Source organism: Rhamphochromis sp. 'chilingali', assembly GCF_963969265.1.
Source record: "Rhamphochromis sp. 'chilingali' genome assembly, chromosome: 2".
Taxonomy (NCBI): Eukaryota; Metazoa; Chordata; class Actinopteri; order Cichliformes; family Cichlidae; genus Rhamphochromis; species Rhamphochromis sp. 'chilingali'.
Genome location: NC_137930.1, coordinates 12,529,251 through 12,553,692, shown reverse-complemented (window position 1 = coordinate 12,553,692; position 24,442 = coordinate 12,529,251). Strand labels below are relative to the sequence as shown.

Here is a 24,442-nt window from a genome sequence, read left to right as displayed (position 1 = left end):
GTTACAAAAATGACTTACTGAGGAAATTATTTCAGGATATTCTTGCTGTGTTAACACTTAATGTGATTTATCAATCGCAATGGACAAACAAAATGGGTCTAGTGGTCTGATTTTGTGGCAAATAATCAATTTTAATAACATTTGGGTTATGTTAGCATTAGCACCATAAAGGGACAAATCAGCCGTTTGGTTGACCAAGTCAAGTGACATACATCTGTTTAGTATGTCCTCTAACACTATCATATATCAAAAAATTATATCTTCCTACCTTAGTTTAATCAAAAGCACTCAAAATATTTTGGATGTTTTTTTGTTTCTGACTTCCTGGTTGGGAGAGGTATAAGGAGAGGCAACAGTGTCCATTCACAGTGCCTTCTGGTGGATCTTTTTGGCATTACAGATGTAAACCAATTGGTAGAAAAGACTCAACAAGGTAGGTCAATTTCAGTGAAAGCCTCAGTTATATATAGGGCCTGAAAATGTGCTCTACCAAATGGTTGACTGGAACGCTAAAGGGTTAACTCAGTGGACCAACACATCAGATTCACCAGGGAGGATATGAAAAGTGGCAGGTTAGTCATCTTAGACCACAGGTGTCGAACTCCAGGCCTCGAGGGCCGGTGTCCTGCACGTTTTAGATGTGTCCGTGTTCCAGCACAGCTGATTTAAATGGCTAAATTATCACCTCAACATGTCTTGAAGTTCTCCAGAAGCCCTGTAATGAACTAATTATTTGATTCAGGTGTGTTGAAACAGGGTGATATCTAAAACCTGCAGGACACCGGAGTTCGGTGTCTGGAGTTCGACACCCCTGTCTTAGACTGTGAGATTTCCATCAGTAATGGGGGACATTTAAAAGCTGATGTGTACCGTAAACCTACGCATATGGATCAGTATTTAAGGTTTGACTCTCATCCATCCACTGGAACACAAAGCTGGGTGTCATCAGGATGCTATGATGCTATAACATACAGCGAAAACCATCCCCACAGACACTGCAGCCAGGGAAGCAGAGGAACATCACGTCAAGAAGGCTCTGAGTAAATGTGGTTATCCCAAATGGACATTTGTCAAAGCTAGGAAGACACCTAGCTCCAGCTTATCCAGGAGAGAATGACAGCTGCTGCCTAAGTGAAAACCCTTAGTGATCCTGTATGTGGCAGGAGTATTGGAATAGTTGAGACACATTTTTTCTAAACACCACATCTCCTTGGCTTCTAAACCCCAAAACACGATGTGCCAAAAATTGGTCCACCCTAAGGATCGGGTCCTCCGACACAAACATAGTAATGTAGTGTACGCTCTTAACTCATTCACTGCCAGCCATTGGCAGTGAATGAGTTAAACCCATTGACTCATTCACTGCAATTGACGGCTATAGACGTCAATGGCAATGAATGAGTTAAGTGCCAGGAGGATTGCCATAATTCATACCAAACCAAACAACCTCTAGCAAAGCGGATGGCACAACACAGAAGAGCTAACTTGCCAGGCCAGGACTCCGCAGTCTATTTACACCTACAGGCCAGTGGACACTTTCAATGATGAGGATGTACACATCCTGGACAGGGAGGAACGCTGGTTTGAGCAGGGATTCAGGGAGGCCATTTACGTGAAAAGGGAAAGACCATCTCCAAATCGAGTAGGGGACTAAGGGTACATCTTTCACCATCTTACAATGATATGAGTGCAGCCATTCCCCAACTCTCTGTGAATGGTACTCATGGCCATTGATCAGTGGTTGTTGATCAATGGTCATGAAAATTTGCATATTAATGATCAAGGAACTGACCTGACAGTTCGTTGTTCTTTCATGCGGCTAGGTTCAGTTATTGTGCAAATGTACTGTTTATAAGGTTGGGGAAAACTGCAGTCAGTGGAGACTGAGGAAGTCAGTAGGATGAGTGACGAAACGTTTCTCCCACTGAAAACGCTACGTCTGGATAATCAGAATCAACCTTTCGGGATGAGTTTATGTTATTGTGTTAAATTGATGCCCGAATGTTACAGTATGTGACTGCTTGGTGGAAAAACAAGAACAAACTAAATATACAAACAAAAAAGATGAAGCTGCCAAGCAGGAGGGAAAGAGGAAGACAACAGAGAAGATTCATAGATGATGTAGTGAAGGAGGAAATGCGGAAGTTTGGTATGACAGAAGGTGATGAAAGGGTAGTAGAGAGACAGATGATCATTTCCTATCCTCAATCTATGTGGTACCATATTCCAAACAAACTCTTTAATAAGGTCGGGGGGTTAGATTTTCTGCTCAGATGTGATTATGAAATATCTAAGATTCCTCTTAAGTTGTCTAGTTTCTATAAGCAAGCTTTGAATTTTGGGAAACTAATTTTCACCCACAATTTTTCACCTCACAGTTCTGTGCTGTGGAATAATAGGGTTATAGTCATCAATAAGAAGTCCTTATTTAAATCAGACTTGTATGATAGCGGTGTATGTTTTATTGTTGATCTGCTTGATAAAAACGGAAACTTGCTATCTTATGAAGAATTTATTGATAAGTATAAAATAGACATTTCATTTAATAATTATAATAAGGTTTGTAAAGTACTACCCACACCGTTGTTAAATCTTATCGTAAATACTTTAAAGTATTCACTAATAAGAACGTGCTTACCTTCACTGACGATAGGTACCTCAATAAAGGACAAACGATTTAATAATAAATTAATCTCTAATACCTTTAAGCAAATAGTATTCTACAACTACAATGTCAATGTCAGACATGATCTCAATAGCATGTTGAAAGAAAAGTCATTTTCTTTCACTTGCGCCTAAAATGAAAGAAACACACTTCAGAATTATATCTGGCATTTATCCAGTTGGAGAACTCCTGTATAAAAGGTTTAATTTTGAGGCCGACTCTTGTGCTTTCTGTTCTTCCGATCCAGAAACACTAGAGCATCTATTTTTCACTTGTCAGTATGTTAATGCTTTTTGGTTTGAAATACACTGTTGGGTTTCACTCAGAATTTCCAATATACCTTCCTTCACATCTAAGGATGTTCTTTACTTTATGGACAATCTGGATTCTGAAATCTCAGATGTTGTCAATTTTGTAATAGTGCTATGTAAGTTTTTCATTCATTTATGTAAGTGGAAGAATGCCTCTCCTATATTCTCCGTCTTCTTGAATTGCTTTTGTCAATATTTTAAGTCACTTAAGCTTATTTCAAATATGAATAAAAAAAACTGGTCTGTTTCCTTGACTTGTTTTGTATATGAAAATTTCTTTCAATAAAAAAAAAGAAAAGAAAAAAAAAAAGAGACAGATGATCTATTGGGGCGACCCCTAGAGGCTGAAATAAGAATATGGTTTTATTTTACTCTGTTCTTGAGTATTCAGCTTATATTTTATATATTTTAAATAATTTTAAATATATAAAATGACAAGGGTCATCCTGTAATCTTACAAAAACTATAGTAAAAAAAATGCTGGCTTTGCTTTTGTGCTTTGTATCTGTTAACTTTGAGCTTTGATTGAATACGTTTCAGTTTTTAATTTGTAATTATGATCTAAAATCTTAAAAGCCGGGCTTTGACTAAATCTGAATTATTAGTAAAATAGCCAGTCTTACTACAATTTGTGGCCCCGAATTAGCTTTGTTTTGAGTCACAGCCTAACTGGGTTTTTTTTTAAAACTTATTAGGTGATAAACACAGCTAAACAATATTTACAATTATTTTTTATCTATCTGGATAGCGAAACATTTAATCTGCCACAAATACACGAACTATTCTAAAACTACTTTCCTTGGCTATGAAATAAATTTTTTATCGTTAGCAAGCTGTCTGTTTTTCATATTGTATTATTATAGGTTTAAAGTCAAAACTTGAGACAGGTTTCATCCTGACAATACTTTTGCGTTTTCAGCGAGAAATAAAATCCTTTAGTCTTTCCTGAGGTCGCTTCGAATACGCATGCGTGAACATCTACTCAGCAGGTAAACTACACCATGGCGGCGAGAGGCCATGTGCAAGATCCAAACGACAGGAGGCTCAGACCTATATACGGTAAGTTTTCAATGGAAAGTTACACATTTCTTTGTGTGTGGAGGTTCGGTAAACACAGCTGTGCCCTGTCCTGGAGAATATGTTTAAACTAGAGGCTGCTGGAGTCGTGGGGCAGCGATGCGGCCCCTCCAGCTGCAGCCACGGACTCTGCTGCCCGCAGCGCCCAATGACAGTGCACCTTACCCGGTTTTCAACCAAGCCGGGGTAGAACACATCTCCAGTGTCGGGTCTCTGAATGAAACAGCCTGTCCCTTTTAAATCTATAGAGATTCTCGGTGGTGTTGTTGCAATGAAACGTGTGGACATTATTTGTCGTTCGGCTTGACTCGTTCTCAAAGTCGAAGTGCTTTCTCCTCTAGCTCATGGGCGCTATTTAACAGCGTAGCGTAGCTTAGCTTGCTAGTGTGTCAGCTAAGCTGCAGTCAATCAATAAGCTCCTGCACATGCTGCAGGTTGAGAAAAAGAAAAGTTGTTCGTTGATGCAAGTTGGCTTCCACTGTCTGACATATATTTCCTTTGCGATTAACGCCACTGTGACGCTTTAGTTGTTTTGTAGCAGACTGAAGGTTCCACTGTTAACTCCCAGCTAAATTTAGGTTCATAGTAGTTTAAGGACAATGCTTCAAGCTAACTCTAGCGGTTGAGATGTAATGCTTGCTTGCTAGCTAGCTGTCAGCTCGCGGACCTTTCAGTAACAGTGCTGATGAATAACGTAAATAATGGACTATTTGGTGTTGTTCCGTGAGGGGAAATTAAAACAGTTCACACCAGTTGAAGCTGTTTTAATTTCTTTTACTGCTAGTTTTGCACTGATGGAAAATAAATAGTATTTCAAGTCTACAAACCGAAAATACGCATTGTTTTATGTGTGTATACATATCTGTGTGCGTGTGCGCGCGGGGGATTTTTGCGCCCCCCCCCCCCCCGGTGTTACTTTGGGAGTGAAGCTTAAACTGTAATGCAGTTATTGCAGTTTCACTGCAACTTAGAGCTGAAACTTGATCAATACCGGGTCTTAAGTACACCTCAGGGTTCCCCTGGTTTCTGTAGTATTTGGCAACTTTTCCCTCCTGTGATGACAGTTTAAACCGAGAGAATAGACATGACATAAGCACACTGCTGTCTGGTACGGTTAATTTTGGCACTCAGCTGTACTGAGGTATCTCTTGTCTATGTCTGAAGCCGCATACTTTAACCATTCACTAAGATAAGCTGTATTTAATTATAGTGAAAGATTTACTGGCAGTTATTTTCATTATCTGCCGATCATTTTTACAGGTCAGATAGACGTGAAAGCATCTGTAACTCAGATTAATATGGTAAAATTTCAAATTTTGTTTAAACAGCGTTCCAGACCCTTGCAAATACTATCCTGCTCTGCAACACGAACCCTGATAAGCTGGGCCCACTCTGATGTTTTTGCTTAGAAAACAGGAAAAAAATGAATCCAAAACCAAAATAGTTTCTGAATTACTTTGTCAATCCCCCAAATAAATATTAAATAAAAGCGATGTTGTTCTTGTGCTTCCCAGATTACCTTGATAATGGCAATAACAAAATGGCGATACAGCAGGCAGATAAACTGCTGAAGAAACATAAGGACCTGCACTGTGCCAAGGTGGGTGACTAAATGACTGTTCATGCTGAAAGTGTTGAGCTCTGTTGGTGTTCTGTGAGGGTTCCTCCACTGTTGCAAGGAACCTGTACAGGTCTGTAGGTCAGTGGAGCTTATGTATTAAAAACAGTATATTTTATAAAATTTTAGTGTCAGTGCTCATCTGCTCTAATAATCACATTATTTGAAGTCCCAAAATATGAAGAGGGACGCATCAAGGTTTTGCTCAGGCTTGAATTTCAGTGCTAGTTACAGGTGTTGCAATAATCCAGTGGATTCATGCACATCTAGCACCTGTAAAGCGGAATATTCATGCACACTATTAGAGATTTGCAGCAGGACTGGACAGCTGTCTTAAAGTCACAGAATTAAAATAACGTCTGGACAACAGGTCAGAGGTACACTTGTCAGTTCAGCATGTCTCAGGAGTGGGGCTGTGCCATTTTCCCAAACTGCTGTTCAGTTTGTCCCCTTTTTTTCCTCTTCTTAATAAAGTGGGCATGGTCCAAAAGGCAGATTTGGGCCTCCATTATACTTATTTGCGGACAAAGCCTCCTGGAAACCTGATAGCTGAGTAGTCATACTTGTTATGCTTTTTTGAAGCCCCCGGTCTAGAGTGAATGTATATTTGTAATGTAAATTCTCGGAGCAGTCTGCACAGTCACAAAAAACATTGATGTGGACACTCACACTTGCCGTCTAATGAAATTCAAGGATGTAGAAAGTATAATCCCAGTGTTAGTAAAAACTGAGTTTACTAATCTTGGGATTATAGACACTCTGGATTTTCAGTCCCACAATGATAGCTAACTCTCTCAGTTAACTCGGCTAACTCTCACTCTGGTAACACTTTAGATGTCCAACAGTTTGAAAATTTGAAGTTGACTTTCATCTCCGCTGCAGATCACCAAAATAAACTGTTTTACTGGTTTGATCTAGAGCTGGGCGATATGGCCTACTATCCATATCACGGTATAATTTGAAGCATGTGCGGCAACGATATATATCGCGATATATTTCTTTTCTTCTGTAGAACGTATTTTACACACTATAAGGCACACTTAAAATCCTTTAATTTTCTCAAAAATCGACAGTGTGCGCAGAAATCTGTCTTTAGTACGACTTTAGTAAGCTATGAAGGCGCACCGCTTGATGGATTGTCGGAGCATTACGGCTGCCGTAGTCGAGGGCCTTGCGGAGTAATCTGGGTCCAAAACTCTGTCAACTTCAGGTCCCAAAGTCAAACGAACACTGCGGCATCACTGAGAGTTAACAACAGTCTAAATTTTTTCATCTTTAATAAAATGATCAGTGTTGCTGCTTTACCAGGTGTAACAATTAAGTTTAACATCCAGACATCCATGAAAACAGAATTTATGAAATTCAACGGAGTTAGAAGTTAGCAGGAAGTTAGCTCGCTAGTTTCCACCTAAACATGATATAGCATGTTCTGACTGAGAGGTTTCTGAAAAACTTAAAACGTGCAGCTCTGCTGTCACTTTCAACATAAATGAAGACAGAAAACTAAACAGCAGTGACATTTGTAGGGTTACTAGGGACTAGCTCGTATATAATGATGTGCTACTTGAACGCTAGCAAAACAGCTACGTTAGCATAACATTAGCACAGTGAAGCTGAAGGATGAACGCAAACTTTTTTCTACTCGATAAAAGTTAACGTGAGGGTTTCTGGTGGTTAGGGACAAATGCAATTGCATGGTAGGATGCTATAAACAGACCAAACTTCAGTTAGGAGAACAACTGAGATAATCCATCCACATTACGAGGTTAGTCATTAATATACTGCAACAACATGGGAATAGAGCAGCCGCGAGAGAATTCAGCATTAATGAATCAATGGTACGGAAGTGGAGGAAGCGCAGTTTTTGGCTTTCCCCATATTCCAAAAGTGCTTCGACTCTTTGCTATTACTGTCGCCCAGCATAATTTGCAGATGATGTTGTTTGCAGCTGCTGCAATGCTTTCAACCAAAACAGGCGCAGCTTGATGACGACATCAACATGCGTTATCGCGATAGAGTGGTATAGTCAAAATCTCTACCGTTGGCCAAATTTATATTGTTTCTACCGTATACCGTTTATACCACCCACCCTTAGATCCATGTTTATTTTCAGCTACTCTCACTGTATTGCTACCAAGTTATAACAAAATAATTACTTTTTAATATAACATGTAAAAATTGGTAGGATTCCTGATCTTGGTAAGAAAGTTTTAAAACTGATAAATGACGACTGAGTAGGTCAGACTCATTAGAGTGACTTTTTCTCCCATCTTGTTTTTAAAGTTAAGGTCCCATATCTTAAGACTTAGGGACATGTGTTATTCCCTGTTCTCAGAATGTATATTACAAGTTTCAGCACTAAATACTAGGGCTGGGCTATATCATACCGTTCACGATAATACCGGTGTAATTTTGGGCAACGATAGGAAAATGAAATATCGCGATAGAATATGGGTAAAACGCGCATGCGCAGTGCCTATGTTTACATACGCACATGGCGGTGACGCAGAATGAGAAGAGCGAAAGCGGATCGTTGAATGAAACGGATGAACCAGAATTGGTTTGTAAAAATGCTGCAACTTAAGTGGTGTGGAACTGGTTTAGCTTTCGTCTGTCAGATACACAACAAAGCACTATTTTTGGTAGAGCATGCTAATGGCCCATCGTTATTACCGTGTTGTTTGGAAAATACGGCATCCTTTGATTTTTCTGAAAATCGACAGTGCCCCTTATAATCCCGTGTGCCTTATGTATGAATTCTGGTTGTGTTTACTGACCTCGAAACAATTTTATGTGGTACACGGCGCTGGAAAATCTGTCAAATGTTTTAGTACAACTTTGCTAAGCTACGAAGCCGCACCGCTTGATGGATTGTTGGAGCACTACGGCATCGTAGGCAGGAGCCTCGCGGAGTGATACGTACTGTGCTTCAACATAATATTACCGTATTGTGTGTATAACCTCTTTTTAAGTTTTGTGGATATTATACATGGTTATGCTGAGGATATGTCGGCCAATTTCCACTGGAAATGCCTTTTGGTTAAACTGTCAGCAAGGAATTTGCATTTGCACTGTTAAATTTTTATATAACTTTAATGCACATAAAAAAACAGCTGCTTGTTTAAGTGAAAATACATTGATGGGGGTTTTTGCACTAATAAAGTTCTGGAGTTGTAAAGTATTTTGTCTAGTGTCAATTATATCGTCAGTTATATCGTTATCGCAAATTTTCAAATGTATATCGTGATAAATATTTTTGGTCATATCGCCCTGCTCAACTAAATACCACACAATTTTTTTTGGACCATGCCTGAATACCCCAGTTTATTTGTTTTTTTGTTTTTTTTGTGTGTCTGTAGCTTTAAATGCTACTGCACTCACCCCTTTCAGCAAGAGGTCTGTGAGTGACAGAGAAGGGCAGCCAATAGGAGCAATGTGGCTCATTCAATAAAAATAAGATTGCTAAGGATGTAGCAGGTCTACATCCTTAGTCCCCGAGACTCTGTTGGTTCTAACTCCTCAGTAATACTCTGTTGGTTACACAGAAGGCAGGAGACCCGACGGCCGAGCGTTTATTCTTGTTATACTCTTTTTGAAGTCCGCTTGGACACACAGTAACACACATCCAGTATTTGTGTGTTGGGTCAGCCCATCAAGTTTCCACATTGTTGTCTCTCAGCATTGTTTTTCTCCAGAGCGTGTGTGTGTGTGCGTGTGTGTGTGTGTGTTATATGATCAAACGACTTCTGTATGTCCAAGGTGTGACAATGGTATCCAGTCATAATCACAGTCTCATCTCAAAATTATTTTCTAAAACAACAAAAGCATAAAGATGTTGGCATTCGCTATTTTTTTGCAGCCTGTAGCAAAGTAACAGTTAAGGCCATTTCACACCGCTGCAAAAAAGCAACAGGAAATTCAAATATGAACTTGTTGCGTAACATATATAAACACTAAACGCTTTGCTTTTTAGTTGAAAACTCACCGTGAAAAAAAAAAAAAATGAAGTCAGCATCAGGCAATCATGAGAAGGTCCTGATGTTTCTTAAAAAAGAAAAGGAAGAGTCTGATTCTGGGTTGATCCAATTCCCAAGTGAAGCCAGAAGCTGGGAAAATTTCCAAGTTTCATCCTGGAGTTGAAGCTGTATCACCATCACTTATATTACATACTTTGTACACTGCCTCCATCAATGAAAGAGCTCTCTGCAGTCAGATGGGCCATTCCCAGACTGCAAGCAATCAGCCAATCATCAGCCAAAGTGGCAGAGTATCATTGCAGTACTGTGGATTCATGCTTAAGGCACACTGTACACTGAACTACAGGTGGGCCACTGCTGCAGTGTTACAGGTGGGGCTCTAAAATGATCAAGACAGCAGAAATTTAATTTGTTTATTAAACTGTTTTTGACATCAGAAGGTTTTAGGTTCCTAGTGCATCCTTGTCTTTGGAATTGTCTTGTTGAAAACCTTTGTTTGGGTTGCCATTGTGCTTCTAGCTCTAACTGAAAACCTCTGCAATGGCTTGCCATTTTATTCGTGCCAATGAAATCTGTAATGTTTATCTTTTTCTCTTTTTTTGCCTTTTCCTTCTCATTCAGTTTTATAACTCAGTCTTTTCTGCTTCCTCCAGGTCCTGAAGGCGATTGGCCTTCAGAGGACTGGAAAGCAGGATGAAGCTTTCACTTTAGCCCAGGAAGTGGCCACTCTCGAGCCCACTGATGACAACTCGCTTCAGGCTCTGACTATACTGTACAGAGAGATGCATCGTCGTGAGTATATATGCGCACACATGAAAGCTGGTATTAACATTGGATGACTGAATATTGAATATGTGTGTTGTCCACAGCTGAGTTGGTCACCAAGCTGTATGAGGCTGCAGTGAAGAAGGTTCCTCTAAGCGAAGAGTATCACTCTCACCTCTTCATGGCGTACGCTCGTGTGGGAGAATACAAAAAGATGCAGCAGGTGAGACAGCTCAAAAAGAGCAAATATGAGCAACAAGCAGGTTTATGGGCTCACGTGAAAATAGAGCTGGGCGATAGAACGATAACGATATGTATCGCGATATAACTTTTACGCGATAGAGAAATTAAGCTATCGCGATAGACCTCGCCGCTCTTGTCCTCTTAAAAAAAAAAAAAAAGGTCAGCCAATCCAAATTAAGTAGCGCAGAGCCGAACCAATCACAGCCGCAGCGTCACGTCGCGTGACTTGTTAGGTACAGCACAAGTGCCAAGCCGCACGTGTGTTTGTTTGGGAAGCAGCCAGCGGGTAATGGAGGAAATGAGTGTGCCGACTAGAAAAATCAACCGAGCGTGACCGAAGGGAACACAGATGATGGTTCCAATGCCGGAGAGATTGTCGAACGGAAGAGCCATAGAAGTTCCGTAGTGTGAAGGTATTTCGGCTATTTCAAGTCTGACAAAAAACAGAGTAGCGTGCACTGTAAATTGTGCCGAAAGCAAGTCTGGAAATACAATAAACTGGTGCATGCGTCACACTGTGCGCCACGTTATTGTTTCGGTGAAATGAATTTCTACAATACTGTTACTGTTAATTTTACTCTCTGCAGTGTTTAAATGCTTACATATACACACAGTTACTGTCCCTCCACACATACGACTCAGTTCTGCTTCTATGCCCCAGCTTTGTTTACTTTTTCCCACCGAGGCTTCTAGACTTCTGATTGGCCAACATTTCTGCACGGTTAGGAATCTCGCTCCACCTGCTGCTTTGGCATGTTCATAGCAGCGTTTTCCTTCATTTCTGCCTTTATGTGTGGACGGGATTATTTTTTAAAACGAAAACGGAAAATCTCCGTTTTCAAAAATACCCGTGTACGTGTGGACGTAGCCTCAGTCTCTGACTGGAAGCGCTAATTCATCATTCGGCTTTTGTCAGACTAAAGTAACTGTTAAAACTGTTTGAAAAGCTAAGCTATACAACAAGGAGAGATTGAGAATTTCCTTTTAGTTCTCAGTTTATTTGATATTGACAAAAGTTAGTCAGTTTTGTCTGTTCTTCTGTAAAACAAACTAAGATTTATTTTTAGAATTAATATTTTGTTTCTAAGTGGAATTGACAATTTAGTCTGTTTCGTTTGTTCTGTTTTGAAACTTAAACGCTTTAGCGGCTGCCTTTTGTGTAGTTTGCAATATTTGCCTTTATTTATCTGAAAAAGTCTCATGTTCCTTAAGTACATCTACCCTGTTGAACTTATTATGGGAAATAAATATTTAAATAAAAACAAGCTGCTGATTATTTCACATTTTACTTGTGAGCAACGGCACATTTAAATCTTACAAATATAGTTATTTGGCCTATATCGTGATAGATATCGTTATCGCCTGAAATGAAAAAAACATATCGTGATATGAAAAAATCTCATATCGCCCAGCTCTACGTGAAAATGAATTCCATTGATTTAGGAGCAGAATTAATGTATTAATGGCTACATCCTCCTATTTACAGGCAGGAATGGCCTTGTATAAAATTGTCCCGAAGAATCCCTATTACTTTTGGTCGGTCATGAGTCTTGTGATGCAGGTACAAGAAAGCTTTTATAACATGAATGCTGAAATATTAGAATGATTGGTAACAGACAGTAAAAGTACTGTGTGCTTGTTTCTAAGGCAATCTCAGCCCAAGATGAAAAGTTGGCTCAGACCATGTTCCTGCCTCTGGCTGAACGCATGGTGGAAAAAATGGTCAAGGAGGAAAAGATTGAAGCAGAAGCAGAGGTGAGTATGTTGGCTTTATGACTTCAGTGTTATGACAATGGAAACCAACTTAAATGGACAGCAGGATTCTGGCAAAATCCCAGTTACTCAACTTTTATTTTTAAAATTCAGAATTTCCTTTGGATTTTCATTAACAGCTGAGAGAGTCTTATATTTTAAGTTACAGTAGTCATGTTGGCATTAAAAAAACTTTTAGTGAATGAAACCCATGGCACATTAATTGCCAGAAAAAAACCCCCTGATTTCTGCACTTTAGTGTTAACTGCATACATGTTTAAGATGAAAATACAAATGTTAGAATATTGCACAGTCCTTACTTTTTCACTTTAACTTTTGTGTTCTGTAGGTGCAACTGTATTTTATGATCCTAGAGCGCTTGGGGAAATGTGTAGAGGCCCTTGAAGTGATCCGGGGCCCACTTGGGGGTAGGTAGATCCCCACACACACTCACAAACACACACACTTTCTTAAATTGACCATGTGACATTAACACTTTGAAATAGTATCAGTCATGTTTGGCAGGAAGAAGAAAAAGTTATTTATATTTAAAGTAAGCTGTAGTGAGAACATAAAGTGTTAAACAGCATTCTCAATAAAATAACAGGGATAGTTTGAAGTAATGTGGCACACATGGCTTATAAATCTGATGCTGTGCATCCTGAAATTCCTCTTCAGCTAATACTTGTATTTTTGCACAGAGAAGCTGACCAGTGAGCTGCAGAGCAGAGAAAACAAATGTATGATGCTGTACAAGCGACTGCAACGCTGGCCAGAGTGCAACGCTTTGGCCCACAAACTGCTACTTAAAAAGTGAGTGAGTTTTATCTTAACAGTGCACAAGCTGTCCAAGACCAATAACTGATCAGAACATGGCATCAGTCGATGCACATCACTTCTGATGGAGTACAGATATCAGCCAACAACAACCAAAAAAATGTGTTTCTTTGCAGTCCTGATGATTGGCAGTTCTACCCGGCTTACTTTGACTCTCTCTTTCACTTGGTGGATCAGTCGTGGAGCCCGCCAGAAGAAGGCGAACAGTGAGTACGCAGGTGTTTGAGTTTGAATGCATAAAGATTTCCATCCATGTGAACTCTGCATCTGTTCCCTTACTTTAACAAAACCCACACATGATGGTTAAATAAGGTTGGGCAATTCGGTTTTCCAACCAAAAATCGTCAGTCCAATAACCAACGATTATTGGACGGAATATATTTGCGCATGCGCTGACTTTTTGATGGGAGGAGCAGTATAACCATGTACGGACTGATTTGCGCGTTTAGAATTTGTAAGTCTGGTTTGGAAGGAATATTTCTTTTTAATATTTAATAATTAATAATTGACTTTCTTTTCTTGTTTGTTTCAGTATTAATATAGCTACTTTTTGGATTGTTCATTTATATATTTGAGATGCGCCAAATCGCACAAAAGACTTAACATTACGTTGGAAGTTGTTTTTTGGGGTTTTTTATGTTATGAAAGAGACATTTTGATTTTTAACTTTTTAATTTTTGTTGTTTGATCGAGTGTGTAAGACAGATAAACTCTGGAACAGCCTATAAACACTGTTATCGTGGAAAAAAGAAGCCAGTTTCTCTTTGTTTCCCTCCCCACCATTGTGGTTTTTTTATTTAAATAAAATATTTTTGTGTTTTTCTGAACATAGGCTACTGCCTTTCTTTCTTTCTGTTGTGAGTAAATGAATCGCTGCATTTGAGCGCACTCTGAGGAGGGTGCATCTGTTCGCAGCTGCTTCTCTTAGCTTCAACCAACATTATCAGCAAACTTACCCATGTGCAAATAAATAAATCACTCTTGTAAAAACGATCAACGGAAAGCTGAGTCTATCGTCGATATATTCGTCCAATCGCCCAACCTTGTGGTTAAAAGTCCCTTCACTAAGGCATTCCTCCTATTTAACCTTAAAAATCCCTACTAGTTGCTGAAAGCCATGTGTTAATTATTAAATGAATTATTAATTTAAAAAATACACACATCCTTCAGCAAGACAAACAAGATGTGGAACACCTTGTGTCTATGACCGTCTGCTGTGCTGTTCTCCAAACTTTATAGAGGATATTTTTTTTCCAAATTAGACATTATATAATATTATATATGTCCAATTTATCTCTTATTTCTTCATAATATTATATCTTGTCCACGCTGAAGTTTTTTGTTTTTTTTCTGTCCATCCTGTAGCTGTTCAGAGGGTTCAGTACATCACACTGTGGTTGAGGTGGTGAGGTTTGTGGAGGAGAGGATTAAGGGGGAGGACAACAAAGAGTCCCGCTCACTCAGAGGGCCTTACTTGGCTCGTCTTGAATTAATGCACAGACTGAGAGAAAGAGGCTGTCCTGAGGAAAGCCTGCTAGGTAAAACACATACACACACATATACTGAATAAGCATGTATTTATGTATGTCCTGTTGCCTCAGTCTGACAGTCTGTTGGTTGGCCATAAATAGGTGAGCCTTTAGAGTTAATGGTGCAATTCTTCAACAAGTTTGGAGACAAGCCCTGCTGCATCACTGACCTAAAAATATACCTACACCTGCTGTCTCCTGAGCAGCACGTTCAGGTGAGAGAAAGTTAAAGCAGAACTGTGGAACTGCCTCTTGCAGAATGAAAAGCATGGTCGTGAAACACATTTCTGTCTTTGAATTCTTTTTAGTTCATTAATCATCTTAGTGAAGCAGTTCCACTGGGCAACCAGGAAGAGGAAGGATTTGCTTTTCCAGAGGACACCAAGGCGCTGCAGAGGCATTTGTGTGTTTGTCAGCTGAGCCGTGCACTAGGGCTGCATCATTCCCTCGACGTGGATGGCAAACTTCATCTTATCACAGAGCTTAAGGCTCACTATCATCATGGGCTTAAGTTTGGTGAGAGCAACATTTTTATTCACTCTTAGACCCATAAGATTGACATTCATTCAGGATCATCAGATTTTCCACAGCCAAGAGGTGTGAAATCTTGTCGTGGAGCCAGACAGATATGTGATGTTGTCAACAGCAAAGTGTGAATGCCTTCCTTGTTTGCTGGCACATTTCTTCTGATAACAGCAGCATCCAGTTGAACATGCTGATAGTTGATTACTAATAGGGCTTCTTTCTCAGAAATTCCAGGAATAAAAAAGTGCTTTCATACATTTTTGTGTGTTCAATAAAGTTATAAAACTGCAGTTATGCATGACATAGACTGTAAAATAGAAAGACATTGGTAACGTTATGTCATCTATTGGTTTACGGACTTAAAATTTTCAAGTGTCAGATGTTTGTTTTCTTTTGTTTGTTTGTTTGGGGTTTTTTTTAAGCTGCTGTCTTGTTTTGTTACTCTACAGCCGTAAAAAGCTGAGGTGGGCGGGCAATGTGGACATTTAAGTTTATGAATGCAGTAACTTGAGAATGAAACGAGCTTCAGGAGTTTCAAATTGATACCACAGGTGCACCTGCTAATTATCTGTATTACTTACTTTACTAAAACAAGACATTTTAAGATGTTGGGGTTTTTTTTTGTTTTGGTTTGGTTTAAGCCAACCCAAAGTGGCTATTAGATGGACTGCAGATGGAAGTAGCTTCTGGGTCTGAAGAGCAAAGCAAACATGTATTCTTTCTAATTAGCAAGAGGGAGCTCCTGTGATGTTTTCAATAAGACATCCAAATATATAGACACGTATGCAACAATTGCCTAATGACTTTGTGGTCTCAGTGACCAATATTGAGTACAAACTAAAGGCCATTTTGTAAGTTATGGTCCCAATTTGAATAAAAAGGGACGATACACACAGGGTATGCTTTGCTATGATTGATAAGCTGTTAGCCAATGAGCAGATAGTGTCCCTCAGTTTACGGTTAGCTAATAAGGTGAAGGTAAAAATGCTCAGCTTGAGGTTTCAGATAGGTCTTCACTAACCGGTAGGTGACATCACAGTGGCTTTGCCTGTCTTTCATATACAACGTGTAGCACTTGGGTATTGGCTTCATTTTTTCATTTTCATTTTTACAGACAAGCATACTTTTCTTGGTCATATTTGGCATGTTTTTTAAGATATAAAGGTGACTTTGTTGGACGTTTGCAGTCAACATTCTAAGAATTGTAGGGTGACTTTACTGTACAAGAACTGAACACTTTTAAAGATTTTTCTTGTGTTCCTTGTGCATGTTTTTGTTTGTTCTGACTTCTTGGTCTCTCTGAACAGGAAAGAACGCTCTAAAGACGGAGCTGCAGTTTTCTGATATGTATTGTCTCATGGCCGCTCATGTATACATTGACTTATGGACAGAGACCGGTGAGTTTTTCTTTTTCAGTGCAGAACTTCCTGTCTCTCAGTAATGTGATGTGTCTAAATGTGTGTATCTGTATGCTTGTAGGAGATGAGGACATGATGTGGCAGTGTTTGGGTCTCCTCCAGGAGGGACTATCTCACAGTCCTTCCAACGCCCAGTTCAAGCTGCTGTTACTGCTCCTGTACTGTCGACTGGGAGCGTTTGAGCCTGTAGTGGACCTTTACTCAAGCCTGGATGCCAAACATGTACAGCATGACACCATAGGGTCAGTACAGAACATGTTTCTGTGGTGAAACATGGAAAGAAAGCGGATTTCTCGTCACACAACACTTTGTTGCCGATGGTTGGTCGCTCCTTGACGTTCTAGGCTCCGGTTGCTTAGTTAACTATATATCTAACATGTCTGCTACCATGTCATATGTCGGTCAACAGCATACTTCACTTTAATTGGTAGTTGCTTCAATCGTTTGCAACATAAAATCTATAGTATTCCTTAAGTTAGGAAACTGACTTCAATTCAATTTTATATAAAATAAAATTGAATCAAATGAAAAGTTGGAGTAGGGCTGCCACGATTAGTTGACTAGTCACAAGTCGACGACTAATTTAATAGTTGACGCGTTGTTTGAAGCTTTGTAAGATCCCACAAGACATAGGAATAAGTAGGATTTAAGAGTGTAATAATGGACTGAAACAGAATATGGCAGCACTGCATGTACAAGGATGCCAGCTGCCGTTAAATCCCCAAAGAAGAAGAAGCAGTGTCCGGTATCGTAGCTGTGTCCAAATTCAGGACCCGCATCCTCCTGTGCCCGCATTTGTAGGCCGATTACGTTACAGTGACACGACGAAGACTGACAAATGCGGCCGACAAATGCACCCTTCGTTTCCCCAGATTTGAAGGATGGGTCGGGTGTATACTTCGTGGCCCAACCTATCCCAGAATTCCTGCTCAGTTTCCAACAATGGTGGCATCTAGTTAGTTTTAATATTACTGTTATTATTCTTTCTGGGTCACAAAATAAATGTTTAAAATATTTTCAGGCGAGAATGTAGCTGTGTAAACTTCAAATATCTGCTCAGTTTATCAAGACACCACATATTTTCAAAAGCGCTCCGACGTTTTCAGAGACGTCTGTTACCCACCAGCTTGATAGCTAGCCGGGGTTCAAGGCTCACTTCAAGGCTCGGTGAGAACACCGGACTCCTGGCAAATCGTTTTCAAACCCACCACCATCTTTCGCTACTCAGGTTAAACATGATATATAAGTCACTTAGATAACTTGAAAATGTTATTGTTTGGCTTTTTTCAGTATTTTATTTGTTCCTGAGTAAATCGGTTTGGCTGAGATTAAAGTTATTGTTTTTACACCACTGAATAAACATCAAGCAGACAACTGATTATCAGAAGTGTGAGATGCTCGAGAATATACTTCGGTGTCCTGTTATATTTTAGATAGCAAGGAGCAGACGGCTGAGTTTATTAAACTTCACCGAAACAATCTGCAAACTTCATTAAAATTTAATAAACTATCATCTTGTCTTTATTGTTAGTTAGCACAGACCTTAAACACTTAAAGCTGTAAGCTAATGATGGCTGTATAAGAGCAGATGCATGCTGCAATAAGTTGTACGTTTTACATCCAATGGATGTATGATCTGATTAGTCGACTAATTGCAAAAATAATCGGTGACTAGTCGACTATCAAAATAATCGTTTGTGGCAGCCCTAATTTGGAGTAAAAGAATGTTCGGACTAATTTTGTACTTCGGATGAATGTGTCCTTGCCCTCATCAGAATCAGAATACCTTATTAATCCCCAAGGAAATTATCTGAGCTTTGACTCAGATACTTTAATTAAAAACATCTTTTTAATTTTTGCAGTTTTCTGTTAACGCGCTATGCTGAGTCACTGGGTCAGTTTGCTGCAGCCTCCCAGTCCTGTAATTTCTCCCTCAGGTTTTTCCACTCGAACCAGAAAGATGTAAGTCTATCCCTCTTTGTGATTTAACTGCAGAGACTTTTACTGGATCTCCTGCTCTTACGTTACCTTCCTTATTTATCTCTCCTTTGCCTCTGTCTTCTTTCCACCAGACCTCAGAGTATATCATCCAGGCATATAAGTATGGAGCGTTTGAGAAAATCCCAGAGTTCATTGCTCTCAGAAACAGGTTAAACCAGTCGCTGCACTTTGCCCAGGTCCGCACTGAGAGGATGCTGCTCGACCTCTTCCTTGAGGCTGATATGTAAGAATATTCACACTAATTTACATAAACTTGTGGATTTCTATCTATAGTTGATTGTGATGTTGCATTTTTCTGTTTTACAGTGTCTTGAGTCTGGAAGAGAGTGTGAAGGCCATGTCTTTGTCTGCAGAAGAGGATGACATCCCCTGGGATAGTATGAGGGACAACAGAGACCTAACTGTTTTTACGTGCTGGGATCCTAAAGACAGGTATAGTCCTTTTTTGGGGGGGTTTTGGTTACAGAGACGCTGGTACTCACTCACAGTCTCCAATCCAACCCTGTGCTACTCTTTTGTTTACAGACAGCTAACAGATGAACACAGACGTCAGTCTCTAGAGGAAGAGTCCATGTGGCTCAGAATACGTTCTCTAACGCTTCGCCTCCTCGCCTCATTGGCTGCGTTGGCACATATGCCCTCACAGCAAAACTCTGAGATATCTAATGAGAACGGAGTGGGAGACAAGACCTCAATTCTCAGCAGCCTGCTCTCCCAGCTGAACCAGGCTCTACAGACAGCAGCTCAGATGGCAGAAAAACACATACAGGTGCACACAAACAAGCAAGTCTCTGTTATTGTAGCGTCTTTACCGTTTAGTATAAAGTGCCTTGAGGCGACTGTATTATTTTGTACTACACAAATACATTTGAGTTGAAGTCAACCTCACTGACTCCTTTGTCCCATATACAAAGGCTCACTTCACAGCAATACATGAAAGAGAAGGCAAAGAGTGATTATTTTTATTTATTTATTGTTTTTAAACATGAAAGGTGATGGCATATGCATTCTAATGAATTTGAAGGATTTTTCTTTTAGACACAAAAAAGTCTGAATCTCAACTGTCTATTTCTTAGTCCACACGTTTGCCCAGAAAATGCACAAAATGAATTCTGTTCTCCAGGAAGGAGCCAGTGCATTAGTCTAGAGTTGTCCGATTTGAGTTTTAAAATCGTGACTGTTGGGCAACTAACAGTTTATTTTTAGATTCAAGAATCAAACAATACGAAGGCACAATATTTCAACAAGAAATCTCCTCCAGCTGGTTAGTGTGTGTGTGGTGATGGTGTGCTCACCGTGTCCCAGTCAGCAGTGAAACGATCTTAAACAGAAACTCTTTGATCAGGAATACACCTTATGATCTTTTAATTATCATCATGTATCAATTTTAACATCCTCCCCAAATGTATTGGATCCATGTTGCACAGGGTAACTGGAATTAACCTAATTTACAGCAACCCCAAGTGGTCAGATGAGAGTTTCGACCAAATCTCTACATCATCCATATTTTCACATGACGTTTGCTGTACATTTGCGCGGACTGGAGTGCTTTGCTGTAATGGTGATGTTGTTATTCCAGTATCCATTCCTGGGACCACCCTCGACCCGTCTGGTCCTAGCTTTGTCCAGTGGAAGCTGTCAGTGTCAGGCTGCAGCCCTGCAGTTGTCTGTCCACCTACATGAGCTCGAGACGGCTGGACTTGGTAAGAAGAGACAATGGTAACATGAAGACTAACAAACTAATTGGATTTAGCCTGATAATTTTCTTCTCTCCACTCCTTATTTACCCTCCTAGATGGGTCATCCGAGCTTCAGACACAGATCTGTAACGGTTTCAAATCAATAGTAGTTCAGCTTCAAGGTGAGTCACTAGATGGTTTTCTTTATCAAAAATAAACATTATTGTACATCTGGGATGCTTCATGTTTTCCTCCTCTGTCCACAGAAATCCTGAATAAATGCAAAGGAGATTTATTGGAAATGAAAGAAGGCAAATTAAAAACCCAGCCGTCCTTATTAGAAAACCTAGTCTTCTTTGTTGAGGTGAAACATCTCAGTTTCTACACACACAGTTTACAACTTGTTTCCTACCAAATCTCATGCTGTCTATAATATGCACCACTTTATTTTGCTCAGACTGTGTGCATAGTCCTGTGGATGGCTAGTTACTGTGCCAAGATCCTTCGACCACTGAAGACTAGTTTACAGAAAAAGAAAAAGAAGAAAAAGGATGCAAACACAGCTCTGGTACAGTTGCCCCTTTCACTCCTTCCATTTTTAGGTGTACTGTATCTGCATATGGACTCATAAACAATACTCTGCTGTCCACCTACTTGCCCTGAACACTGTTGTTGTGTCTTTTCTTTTCCAGCCAGTGGTGATGTGTGGCTTCCAGGAGCTGACAGGGAATTTGCAAGACCTGCTGACACAGGCCATGGAGCATATAAAGGGCCAAGAGACTGCCATGACATCACTTAAATTGTCCACTTTAACCTTGGAAGGATACACACAGGTTAGTGCAGAGAAAAATATGTTTTTGTTCTGTTTTTGTTCTTTAAATAGAAACAAACACAGGTTTGGTAGCTGACAAAATCTCCAGCCTGTCTCAGCTGCCATAGGACGAGAGGAAGGATACTCCCTGGATAGTTTGTCACAGGTCTAACACAGATAATCATTCACTCACATTCATACCTATGGGCAATTTAGAAGACCATGGGTGGAAGCCGGAATACCCGGACAGAAACGACACAGACACAGAAAGGCCCCGCCCATATGGTGGATTCAAACCCAGGACCTTCTTGCCTGAAACTAGTAATCATTAGATGGTCAAAGGAGCTTGCAAAGAAAAGCGTCTGGACTTCTTTAAGTTGCTTGAAGACGTTTCAAGCAACTTAAAGAAGTCCAGACGCTTTTCTTTGCAAGCTCCTTTGACTACGATGACCTGGATGACTGAGAAACCTTCACAGACATAATCATTAGATATTTTCTATTAGGATTGAATTTATACCTTAATTTGCAGAAAGACATAACAGGGTTTGGATATTACAGATCTTAAATCTTTTAAGCCTCAAATCCAAAGTTTAACTGTAGTATCTCCTGCCCGACTGTGAGGTTTCACCTCCTCTTTCATGTGTTTCAGGAGGAAGTGTCGTTTACGAAAGCTGCTACGGATAAGGTGCAGTGCAGTTACCTCCGCTCCCTACAGGAGGTGGGAGATCTGCTCAAGAAGAGAACAGAAACTATAAAGAACCTCAAGATATGAACGCCATCACGCATGTCCAGAATAACTCGCCCTCGACCATCACCCCTAAATGCCCCACACCACCATCTACTGTCAGCCCACCAGCTATCCTACAAATCCTTCCCTCTTCACTGATGATGGAAGTTCCTGGGCCTCCCATGTTCTCAGTCATTTCTGACCTTGAAATTCTCACTCGGCGTTTGTGAGTTTTTGATGTCTTTTTCTTTTTCTTTCAACACACACCTCTGGAACATTTGCAACTCTTATAGCACATAAGCTTGTAATGAAATTCATGAATTTATACAACAGTTCTAAGTAAAAATGAGGAAAAGAGACATGTTCCTTTAACAGGTGCAAAAGAAGAAGAAGAAGAAGAAAAAAATAATAATAATAATAAATATATAAAAATAAATAAATTAGTGAATACGCAGTTTTAGAACAGCTAATCTAATAAATTATTGTACATAATAAAGAGCAACAACCACAACTCCGTGACTAAATGAGAATATAAGACACAATAAACCACTATGTGTGTTGGTCAGTTATGTTTCCTTTTTTATTATTTTTGACTCTATTATTTTCTGGTGAGTTCCAAAAAAAGAAAAACGCAGTTGAAGGATTGCTTTTCCAGCACATTGGAGAGCAAATGGGCACAATTTTGCAATGAACTCTTTGTAACTCTTTGGACGCCTGACCGCCTGCAGGAAGCCTTCAGACTGATGTTTCCCCATACACAAATTATTGTCATCGTCATTTAAAAAAAAAAAAAAAAAAAATTCCTTTGCTTCGTGTACCCTGTGTGTTTATGTGACTTTAGCACTAAAAGTGGAACCACCTCTGTAGTTGCAGTATTACAAAGAGCAATGTTGGAATGAGTTACTTAATCAGGGTTGGGTTTTTTTTTTCTTTTTTGGGGAGGTTATTGTCTGCCGCTCTTTTTTGTTTGTTTGTTTTTTAATACTAGTGGCACCATTAGTGGAAGCGGTGCTTGTAAACACGGTCTTGTGGAATCAGGTTGTTCCAGCACAAAGAAGAAATCAGGCTTCAGAACTTTTAGAGACAGGAATGATTAGAATTATTTAAGAGACCATCTATGACTATCATAACATGAATGTTCACCAAAAACATGCTTTCTGTTGAGGCTGCGAATATGCAACTGCTTGAATTTGCGTTGCTGAAGGAAAAAGAAAAAGTGACAGTTATAAAGATAAATGCAAAGGAGACTGTGACTGGACTGGATATACTGACACTCATGTTCATACTAGACCAGATTATATGTCCAGCCAATATGCAGCTTCATAGTAACTGTCCTGGGACAACTCTTCTGTCTCAGGTGTGTTTCACAGGCAGACATTGGACCTAATTGTAAATAGCTGAGGCAGCCTTTTTTTGAAGTACTGTGTGTGAGTGAGGACTTCAGTGTGTTTTTAAAAGCAGGTGCAGTAGATGCTATGAGATTTGTCCTGTGTTAATGGTTTTGTCATTCCCGCTTTATTCCCTCATCTTCCTTCCTCCCCCTACTAAAAGACTCGTGAACCAAAATGGTGTCATCAGCTGCTGCATCTTCCCAATTTGTGCAAAATTAGCATCTTGTGCTGTCATCAGTAAACAGGAGGTGGAGGAAAGAAGCAAATGGAGGCATAGTTTACAAATACCAAGGGGCACTGATGGCACTGCAGGTTGTGCAGTTTTATTTATACTGTTGTAAGAATTTGGCACAGCAATGTGAATATGTGAGTAAATGACAAACTCTTCCCCTTCCTGTTAGTCCTGAATATACATTCAGTGGCATACACATCTGCTAATAAATGCCTTTTTTTTTTTTCCTTTTTTTTTTTTTTTTTCTTTAAAGAGTCGAGCCCATCTGTTTGAGTGGTTGGACAGAAGGTGTCTGTGATCTGATTACATGTGTTGAGAATAATGGTTGACAATCTGGAGTGTCATCTTGCCACCCTCTTTTGTTAGAAAATGGAAAACAGAAACACTGGAATGTCAAAGCTTTTTTTAAATAAAACAAGGTAAATGTGAGGATTTTGCTGTATTTTATGTTTTTGTTATTATCAACACTAGGAAAAGGAAAAGTCTGCTTTAGATTTGGACAACTTTTCTAAATTGTAGTCCTACAGATATCTCCACAGATGCTGTTTAACAGGACCAGCCAACCAGAAGAAGTTAGCTTTAAAAGGAGGGAAGCTACACCAGCTTGTTTCAGACACAATGAACTGAAACTTTGGAAATAAGCTCAAAATACAAGTACAGAGAATTGATGTTATTTAGTTAGTCAGTTCATGGTGATTAAACCCAAATCATGAAGTTCTCCTATACACACAGGCAACAGTAAGATTGGATGAAACGCTGGGAACAGAAAAGAATTTTTAAACAAATTATAAGAACCACTCATACAAAGGACCTCAAACCCAGGATGGAGAGTGTAATAGAAAAGTTGACACAAGATGATGAACAAAACTGGAGAGAAGGTAGAA

The 24,442-nt window shown here is 39.6% G+C and overlaps 1 protein-coding gene across 1 annotated transcript; it reads left to right on the top strand.

Moving 5' to 3' along the window:
* Positions 1-3,929: 3,929 nt before the first annotated feature.
* naa25 (N-alpha-acetyltransferase 25, NatB auxiliary subunit) lies at positions 3,930-23,982 on the top strand. The gene is made up of 24 exons (XM_080876331.1): positions 3,930-4,035; positions 5,568-5,653; positions 10,302-10,440; positions 10,518-10,636; positions 12,143-12,217; positions 12,304-12,411; positions 12,758-12,836; positions 13,110-13,221; positions 13,362-13,451; positions 14,611-14,783; positions 14,877-14,989; positions 15,083-15,290; positions 16,607-16,696; positions 16,779-16,959; positions 18,580-18,679; positions 18,790-18,941; positions 19,025-19,150; positions 19,244-19,487; positions 20,298-20,421; positions 20,514-20,579; positions 20,664-20,761; positions 20,855-20,965; positions 21,090-21,230; positions 21,858-23,982. Exons 1-24 carry the CDS (start codon positions 3,978-3,980, stop codon positions 21,978-21,980), a joined length of 2,916 nt encoding a protein of 971 aa, XP_080732457.1. The 5' UTR covers positions 3,930-3,977; the 3' UTR covers positions 21,981-23,982.
* The last annotated feature ends 460 nt before the right edge of the window (positions 23,983-24,442 follow it).